The sequence below is a fragment of the Tenrec ecaudatus genome, chromosome 15 (assembly GCF_050624435.1).
Source record: "Tenrec ecaudatus isolate mTenEca1 chromosome 15, mTenEca1.hap1, whole genome shotgun sequence".
NCBI classification, from domain to species: Eukaryota; Metazoa; Chordata; class Mammalia; order Afrosoricida; family Tenrecidae; genus Tenrec; species Tenrec ecaudatus.
Genome location: NC_134544.1, coordinates 61,546,261 through 61,556,260, shown reverse-complemented (window position 1 = coordinate 61,556,260; position 10,000 = coordinate 61,546,261). Strand labels below are relative to the sequence as shown.

At 42.7% G+C, this 10,000-nt stretch overlaps 1 protein-coding gene and 1 pseudogene across 1 annotated transcript; both read left to right on the top strand.

Annotated features, from left to right (window-relative positions):
* Nucleotides 1-894: 894 nt before the first annotated feature.
* AKAIN1 (A-kinase anchor inhibitor 1) lies at nt 895-1,356 on the top strand. Its single transcript, XM_075532732.1, has 2 exons — nt 895-970; nt 1,163-1,356. Exons 1-2 carry the CDS (start codon nt 895-897, stop codon nt 1,354-1,356), a joined length of 270 nt encoding a protein of 89 aa, XP_075388847.1.
* Nucleotides 1,357-9,124: 7,768 nt separating this feature from the next.
* LOC142428374 (small nucleolar RNA SNORA72) lies at nt 9,125-9,269 on the top strand (annotated as a pseudogene).
* Nucleotides 9,270-10,000: the final 731 nt, after the last annotated feature.

Sequence of the window (10,000 nt, the reverse complement as noted above, 5' to 3'; positions counted from 1 at the left end):
ACTCTTTAAATTTGGCTAAGACCCTTTCTAGGAGAAAACATGAATAGAACTTCTTTCTTTAGGAGTGTCTCCATGTGGGTCTACACCTTTTTTGCTGAATAATGGTAATAGGTAGAGTCCCTCAAAGGTCAGGTTTGACTTTCTGCAAGTATATCTTTTCTTATTTCAATTTATTCTTGATTCTTGGGTCATTCGAGTGGACTAGAGAAACAAATTCACAGACACTTGTGTGTGTAGGAAAGCTCTATATACAATGTTCTTAATTGAATATTAAGAAAAATCACAGCCCAGTCCAGATCAAGTCCATAAGTCTGATATTAGCCTATATGTCCAATACCAATCTATAAAGGCCTCTTCAGACTCATGAAACACATGCAATGATGCCAAATGCAGGATGATCACAGGCCAGTGGGTGGAAAGTCTTATGGATCCAGTGGCGGTATATGCATCTCAGCACTGGCAGGGTTACCACGTGGCTTCTCCAACTCAGGGCACTAGAGTATCTCCATGTGTCTTGTCAGCTGCAATGTCTCCCAGGGTGTGAGCAGATTGAGGGAGTGTTTTCCGCCTCCAAGGAGGAATACCGGAGTTCCCAGAATCCTCAGGAGAAGTCCATGCCCACACAGAGGCCTCACTGTGTATGACCTGATTGACATGCTAGACTCTTACTTCTCTCAAATTGATGAATGATTATATAACTACTACACCCATGTATGGTCCAGGGTTGGTGTAAGACTGCTAGGTTTCTTCTCTGTGCATATTATAAGATGATTATATTCTTACAAGACAACACCCAATACCTTTCGATTCAAGTTGCAGAGGAGGAGGGGACAGTGCAAAGGCCAAGGGGGCATGGGCTTGCTCCTTTCCATGATTGCCTCATTACCCAGCACGATGTCCAATGGTCACTTGTATCTAGCAGCAGAGGATTCTGGGGTAATGAGAATATTAAGTGAGACGTATTATGTCAGTAAATGTTAAGTTGGGCCCATTCCTGGGGCGACGAGAAGTCAGACCACGGCATTGTTTCTACCTGTGCACCTCAGAATTTAAATGTCCTTCCAGTTTCATCTGTTCTTCCCACGGTCCCCCTGCGCCTCCCTGTCACTCTTTCTGAAATTAATGTCTCTTATTTTCATGTCCCTCTGATATTTTTGACTAGGTGAGAAACCTGGAAATGAGCCAGAAGAGGTGACGCTGCAGAATGCCAGCAAACAGATTGTGCAGAATGCCATCCGGCAAGCTGTGCAGCAAGTGTCCCAGGAGGGTCGGCTGACGGAAGAGCGAACCAGGGCCAACGAGGGCACCTGCCAGCTGAGAGTGGGGGAGCTAACCAAGAAGCACGAGAAGAAGTAACATTTGTGGATTTGGCTTTTGTCAAGTGCTTGGTTTCCAGCCTTCCTCTTAGTATAGGATGCGTCGCCGAAACGTTGCCAATCCAGCAGACCGAAGTGTCATCGCACCTAGAGTAGAATGAATCCGCATTCGCCCTTGGCTGAGAAGCGCGGTTTTGACAAACGTGCGCCAGGTGATTCTGTTTATAAGGATGCAGTGCCCTTAACCACCGCGGGAGGGGGCCAACGTGACACTGTAATTGCAGAAGTAGTTTTACAAGACAATTTATTTTTGTGTTTTAGAAAATAATTCTTATTTATTTACGTCTGCCTTTACGCAATCTTTCTGTGAATTTAACCAGCAGTCTCTCTCTCTCTCTCTCTCTCTCTCTCTCTCTCTCTCTCTCTCTCTCTCTCTCTCTCTCTCTCTCTCTCTCTCTCTCTCTCTCTCTCTCTAACTTTTAAAAATACTGAGTGCAGTACTGTGTTCTCTATAATATTTTTAAAAGACACACTGGAAAGGCGAAGGAATGGAAAGTTTTAAATAAAGTAGACTCAGGTCCAAGGTCCAATTAAGAAAGACAAACTCTAAGACTGAGTTCTTCAGAATATCAAGAAAGCATAATTTTTTTTCAAAGAGGAGTTTAGGCTTTTTAAGAACTCAGTCATAATTTCCTGATTGATGGATAGTTGTTGTTTCCCTCTATGAAGACATCCTTTGGGAATGCTATGGATTTCTTTTGCCGTCTTGAAATAAGACAGATCAGTGTATTGCCTGAGCTGCTAATGATTTAATACGTTAGTAGCCCCACGAGACACAGAAAGTGGTGTAGATAGCTTAAATGCTGGCCGTTCGAGAAGGCGTCACCTGAGCGTCTGACTGTGGCATGTGGCACCATTGGAGGGCGCTCTGGGGCCCCAGGAACACTGTGCTGCCATCAGGCTATGCATTTGCCGTAGTACCCGACTAGTAGAAATCTTTTCCCCATCCACAAGTGAGAATTTTTTTTTCTTTCAAATTATGGAAGTCACACAGATCAGAAATTACACCTAAGATGGGAAAAACAATTTTTTTCTTCCCCCAGCTCTCTAGCAGGAAAATACAGTGGGAACAGATAGTGTCAGAGTGTAGAATATCGTTAGTAAGATATGTGTGTATGTATAAAACTATTTCTCTTGGAACAGGAAGACTTGTCACTCTACTTCCATAAGGAGAATGCATGTCTATAGGATGTCCTCAAAGTTCCATTTACTACGGCGTTGGTGCTATTGGGCAGAGAGGAAACACTTGATCATTGTTACACGTTAATTTTTGTTTGGTTTCAGAGTACCAAGGTCTCTATTTGATGGTGACAAAGAGCAGAACAGCCCAAGGGTTAGCACACAAACTGTGCCTGATCCTAAGATTGGCTTTTGACATCCCCATGAGTCCCGCTTTCTGGAGTGGGTAGCTTGGCAACAGCAGGCAGACGAAAACAGTCTCCTGTCCGCTTGGTTAGCTGATCTCGCACAGTGTGCAGATGAAATACACTGGTGGGGAATGGAGAGAAGGTGGGGTAGAGGGGGATAGAATTTAAATATAGACATTTTATCTAGACATTTTTTGATCAAAACTCATGACAATTAAAGACTCTCAGTTGACCTAAAAAGAAAGGTGTGTGTATAATTGCACACCATGGATATTGAGAATGAAGGTATGTGGGGAAATTATTCAGGAGTTCACACACACTACACAAATAAATAAGCCCACTGCTTGTAGTTTGCAACTAGCCAGGCCGTCTGTCTACTAAGAAGTTTTGGTATGCGCTGCCTCAGAATCTTTGCTGTCATCAGGGCAGAAGCACATAAACTCGCTCTCTTTCCTCTCTCATGTTTCTATGCCAATACGTTGGGGATGTTGAAGAGCATCCTATGAACTCTCTGTATCTAAATGCTATTTATACTATACCATATTCCGCTTTGAAATAAATATGTTATCATTTTAAGCAAAATTTCCAATGTCCTGCTCTTTTGACTCTTTCTATCTGTGGTGTCATGAGGCCTGTTTTCCGAACCAGCTCTCGTGACGGGGTCTCCACTGTCCCTGTGGGAGGGCACTTCCCAAGGCTTCAATGAAGAAAGATGCATGCCAAGAAGTGCCCTTTTCCACAGGCCACCGAAGTTGATTGGACATAGGACTAAGGTGTATTGCCATTTGGTGATTATCATAAGCCAGCACACAATTTCTAGTTTTTAAAATAATGGGATTTCTTCAATGTCCTTTATTTTCTGGATTGAGTTCATGGGAAAAGTGCTCTGTTGCTAAAGGAAAAATTGCTCCTTGAGTTTACTAGCTGGACACGGAGAAAGACGGGGCAGCCGTTTCTCCAAAAGATTCCAGTTTCCGAATCACCATGACGTTGCTATGAGTCAGAGTCAGCTCGCCTGCAATGGCTTGCTGTTTTTAGGAGCCAGGCAGTCGGTTTCTCCTCAGAGCGATCCTGTACGCAACCCCATCAAATACTGCTTGCTCCCCAGCTACCCTTGCCATCGAGCCTACGCCTCAGCCATGGTGTCAATCCATCTCTTTGAGGGACTTCTATTGTTTTTGCTGCCAAGCCTGATGTCCCTCTCCTGGGACTGGTGTCTCCTGACAACATGTACAGTTTGTAAGATAAAATCTCTCCACCCTTGCCTCAAAGGAGCACTCTATCCATCCTTCTTCCAAGACAGAGCGGTTTGTCCTTTTCACAGCCCACGGAACTTTCACTATTCTTCTCCAGCACCACAATTCAAACATACACTTGTTTGTGCGTTTTTTTGGTGGGGGGAGGGGGTTAAAGTACACAAGGGTCTGCTAGAGCTCTCAGGAGAGAGATATACCTCGGTCTTTGGCTCCGCGCTACAAAGAATTCACGCCGATGCCTGCCTGGTTTGTGATCCAAGAGAGATTTATGAGTTAGACATTGTTTCAGGTTTACACAGACACTCGCAGGGCCTCTCACTCCATGGAGCCTCCCTAGAAACTGCTTGGAAAGGCACTTGGTCGGCTCCAGGCTCCTGCCTTTTTCAATTATTCCATGAGAGGCACGGTGGATGACCCTGGTCGACCCCATTGACTGAATTGAATTTAGCTGGCCTAGGTGGGCCAATCCAGGTGCAGCATCCACCCAGGTGTACCTCCCCTTCCGGCCGGAAACCTGAGCTTCTGAGCATGCTCCGTGTACCACTCCTTAATGGGCTGGTAGCTTGGACCTCTGAGCATGCGTAATGGACACCCTAGTCCCTAAGCTAAACTACCCAACAGGTCTACCAGTTCCATGTGTTCACCCACTCAGTTTTTGCTTTGTCTGTCTCTGAAGTGGAGCTATAAAAAGAAATCTTATTAAGCTACTTTACGTATCTGTCACCATCCCTCTCTCTAGTCAAACAATGTTGTAAATAGATACTAAATAGTTTGTTCCTGAACTTCATTTCCCTCACTTTTGTTTTTGGCTACACGCTCTTTCTTTTTTGGGGGGTTCCAGGTTACAAATAAAGGAATCATTTAAAAATAATCATTGATATTATGACATTCAGTAATAGATAATTGCTTCTCTGCCTTTTGGCTAAGATCAATTATAATAGGTAACTAGATACTTTAACAACCATTTTAAGATTTCTATGGGAGAAAACAATAAAGAAGAAAGGATATTAATATATCCACTGTAATAACAATTTGAATAAAGTATAGTGGAAAAAATGAACTCAGAAAAATCTGACATAAGCAGTCCCTTGGTTAATTTCTATTCTGATGTGTGTCTTTAAGTGGAATTTGTAGGCAATCAGAACAATTGAATTCCGTTCTTCTGTAGCCTCACTCTATCTTCTGGTGGCACTGGGGGCATGTGTCCTACAGTGACCTGCAAGGCTGGTGGCTCAAACTCTCAGTCGCTCCGTAGGAGGAAGAAGAGACTATCCGCTCCTGTAAGGGTTCCAGTCTCAGAGACCACTCAGAATCTCAGAACCCACTTCAGGGGAGTGAGTTTGATTGTTGTTGTTGTTGACAACATCTAAAGCGTCCAGTCGAAGATATATCTGCCTTCTTCTCACCTTCAGTCCTAATCAAAGTATTGACTTTGGCTACATGAATGTCATAGAGCTTCTTCACTGCCTCTTTGATCTGGTGCTTGTTGGGCTTGATGTCCACAGTGGACACCAGTGTGTTGTTGTCTCCGGTCTGTGTAACCAGGGACTGTTGTGGGGTTGTGGCAATAAGCTAAATAAGAGAACGTGTATGCATATGCAGGAGCTTTAAAAGGTTTCTCCTTACGAACAGAATCTGCACAAGTATTTAGGCTTTGTGCCTGTTTGGGTACTGTAGTTGCCAAATTAGATGCAGGCAGCTCCTGGTTACAAAGGGTGGATTTAAATATAGAAGCCCTGAGAATGGGCCTAACACTCTTTTAACAAAGATGGCGCCAAAGGCAAAGAAGGAAGGCCCTGTCTCTCCCAAAAATGGAAGCCAAAGTGAAGGTGTTAAAGGCCAAGAAGGCCTTGCTGAAAGGCCTACATAGCCACACATAAAAAGATCTGCTTGTCACCCACCTTTCCGAGCCCCAAGACCCTGAGGCTGCGAAGGCAGCGCAGATACCCTGGGAAGAGCACACTCAAAATAAACAAGCTGGACCACGATGCCATCGTCAAGTCCCCCTGACCACTGAGTAGGCCATGAAGAAGACTGAAAACAACAACACACTGGTGTCCACTGTGAACGTCAAGGCCAACATGCATTAGATCAAAGAGGCTGTGAAGAAGCTCTATGACATTGACAGGGCCAAGGTCAACACCTTGAGAAGAAAGCCAATATATATTCAACTGGATGCTTTAGATGTTGCCAACAGAATCAAAATCATCTACATTGAGTCCAGCTGGCTAATGCTAAATAGAAACTTTTTTTAATCCCAAAGTAAATATAGAAAAATAAAAACAACGTGGACTTGCCCTTTAATGTTATGTCAATTTTCCCTCACTTTGAAACAATCGAAACCACTCCTACTAGCAATGAATTCTTCAGCACAATTGCCTTCACTGGCTGCACATGCGGTTTTAAGTCTTGCATCACTCTCAGCCCCTCGTGCGTATGTGCACACACGCGCCCACGTTGGTAAGTACAAAAACCCTGGCCAGGTATGGCGAGACAACAACAGAATAGGTGGTGCTGTTTTTAATCTTCTGGCTAGTGCTGTTGGGAAGGAGGAGGTAGAAATCGAAGTAAGTCTTCCCAGATGGCAGTGAGAATCCCAGCTTAAAGAAAGGAAAACAAAAGCCCATGTAAAAAAATCCCCATGTTATATTCCTTCAAAATATGATTTAAACAAAATGCTTCACAACAAAATTTAACACTCAAAAGCATTTCTCCTAGACTGAGAAAGCCGATTGTCTACAAAAGAAAAACTTCAGACTTATATCAGTCTGCTTTACAGAATCAATCAATACTCTTGTGTAATAGACACAGGCTACCAAGTTACTCCAAAGGAAGAAAAATGGATTGTAGGATATGATTTCCAGCCGCGGTATCACTCAAACATAAAAGCATGCACAAACCTTAAAAAAAAAACACACCAAAAAAGTCTTTAAAATTATCAGTACTCAAAACAACAAAACTCAATGGATTCCAACTTATTGAGAGCCTACAGGACAGAATTGAACTGTCCATGTGGGTTTCTAATACTGTAAATATATATATTTTTTAATTTGAAGGCTGATGGTACCCGGCTATCGAGAGATACAGTGTCTGGGGACTTAAAGGCTTGAAAGTAAACAAGCGGCCATCTAGCCCAGAAGCAACAAAGCCCACATGGAAGGAGCACACCAACATGTGTGATCCTGAAGGGCCGAGGAGACCAGGTTTCAAACACCAAAGGAGGGAAGGAAATATCATATCATCGTGAAGGACGGGAGCGTATGATGGGGACCCAATGCCCATCTGTAGACAGCTGGACATCCCTTGAAGAGGGGTAGTGGGGAGATGAGTCACTCAGGATCAGTGTAGCAACAATGAAACTCACAACCTTCCTTTAGTTCTTAAACGCTTCCTCCCCTCCAACTATCATGACCCCCCTTCTACCTTGCAAACCTAGTTAGACCAGAGGATGCACAGTGGTACAGTTGGGATCTGGAAACACAGGGAATCCAGGACAGATGAACCCCTCAGGACCAATGGTAAGAGTGGCGATACCGGGAGCGAAGGGGGCGTAGAAAAGGGGAACCGATCACGGGGATCTATATATAACCTCCTCTCTGGAGTATGGGCAACATAAAAGTGGGTGAAGGGAGACACCGGGCAGTGTAAGATAAGATAAAATAATAATTTGTAAGTTATTAAGGGTTCATGAGGGAGTGGGGAGCGGGGAGGGAGGGGAGGAAAAAAAGGAAAATGAGCCGATTACAGGAACCCAAGCAGAAGGCAAATTTTGAGAATGATGAGGGCAACGAATGAATAAGGGTGCTTTACACAATTGATGTATGTATGGATTGTGATAAGAGTTGTATGAGCCCCAATAAAATTATTTTAAAAAATAGTCTTCTTGGCATAAAATGTTTATTTCATACAATTTCATCATTCAGTCATGTTGAGTTTGTGCAATCATCACCACAATCAATTTGAGAACATTTTATTCTTTCTTGGATTCATTGTTGTTAATGCCCCATTTCTCCGCAACGTTCCTTGCCATGCCCTCCCTCCCTATTCATCCAGTTACTGTAGAGAATTGCCTATCCTGGATTTCAAATCCAGAAAAACATATGAAACAGACACAAGCAACAAACAGAATAATCAAACCCAACAACAATGACAAAAGAGGGGAAGCAAACCTCAATTCAAAAGAAAGCAGGAAATATTAAAAGCTAAAACAACTTTGAAAGAGAGATCAAATTATAAAGTGTTACACTGTAACCTAACTACAGCTGCAGTAATCAACTTTATAAAGTTCCCTGTCCAATGACAAGGCTACTCCCATCCCTGGACTACTCTCAGAGGGAATTTGCTGGAGGCTGAATCCATGTGCAGACCTTGCAGACAGATGTCAGGCTTCCATTGTCACCCATTGCCTTCTGCAAACCAGGTGTTCATAAGTTAAGATCTGATACCATTCTCCTACGGATTTGGATTTTATTATTTATAATCCTTGGATCACACAGGCTTGATCGCGTATTTCATGTGCATTTAATAGATGCCTCACCTAGATGACTGCTTATTTGAAGGAAAGCCACTCAGATACCAGATTTTTTTTTCCTGATAACTGGGCATCAGCTGTTTTCGTCACCACACTTTGGTATAGAACTCATATTTTCAGTGATCTCTTCATGAAAGTGAGTATCCAGGAGGACCATGCCATAAGAACTTATTCTTAGATTAAGCCTACGATTCATTGGAAGACCCCAATCCATTCACACATCTATGGTTTATATAGTTCTCTGCTTCACTTTAGAGACATAACTCTTACTTTATGATAGAGAACATAGATCATCCCCCTGGTGCATAAGGCAATTCTATTGATACCATAATTAATTAGCAAATGGTATAGAATTTAAAACACTGTTGAGAAAAAGAAATAATACAAGTATAAGCCAGCTTTTCAGACATCAACAATTAACAATATGTTAATTGTTGACTTGTACAGATGAAAACGTAAGTGACTGGACACTGCTGACATGAACACTGAGGGCTGATACTAACCTTCAGTCACAGCACTCATGCAATCGCACTCACTCACAAATGCAGAAGCAGACAAATCTAGACAAATCCATGCTATTAAAAATCAAAGTGATTGTGAATATTCTCACTGGTCTGGTTTTGTGATAAACACTGGTGATTCGTGACCAGGTAAGGCTATATATTCACTGTATTAAGACCATGCACATGTCCCCAGACGGAGTTCTTCCCTGAGCCTGGTGATAAGTCAAGTATTACTTTCTATATTAGCACCTAGTGACTGATACGCTAGGAATCTCTGTTCAAATTTAATATGATTATTTAGTGAAATAACTTGAAAATAGCAATTGCTAATTTGCGGAATCATTTTTAAAGAAGGGAAATTCTGCAATGGTCAGCCGTCATTAATTAACTACAAAGTTGTTGCGTTTTATTTTCTAGGTAATATCATTAGGAGCATGCCAGAGCAGACAGGTGAAAAAATAAATCCTGCAATATTTTTGTTAATATAACTCTGTTAGAAGGGGAGGGGGGTGAGCATTAAAATAATAAATATATGGTAGCATTGGACACTGTGTTAATCTGGGTTTGACTTGAGAAACAAATTCAGTGACACTCATATATGTGTAAGAAAGAGCTTTATATCAAGAAGTAGCTATATATCATGGAAATATCCCAACCCAGTGCAATTAAAGTCATAAGTCTGCTACCAGTCGGTAAGTCCCTCTTCAGACTCATGAAGCCACATGCAATGATGCAGGATGCAGGAAAATCACAGGCTGGTGGGTGCAAAGTCTTGTGGATCCAATGGCTCTGGCAGGCCCAAGAGTGTCTCACCGGCAAGAGGGTGAACACAGAGAGGGAGGGGCTGGCCTCCAGAGAGCTATTTATCTTGGTTCCACCTCCAAAGGAGGCCATCAAGCTGCAAAGTGGCAGGCTAAACTCCACCAATATCTTCTTTTAGGTGCCTTATTGGCACAAAGAACCTAAC

Coding starts and splice junctions, on each gene's coding strand:
- AKAIN1 (XM_075532732.1), top strand. CDS start 895: ATGTCCAATGGTCACTTGTATCTAGCAGCAGAGGATTCTGGGGTAATG. Junction 971..1,162: donor AAGTGAGACGTATTATGTCA/GTAAATGTTAAG, acceptor ATTTTTGACTAG/GTGAGAAACCTGGAAATGAG.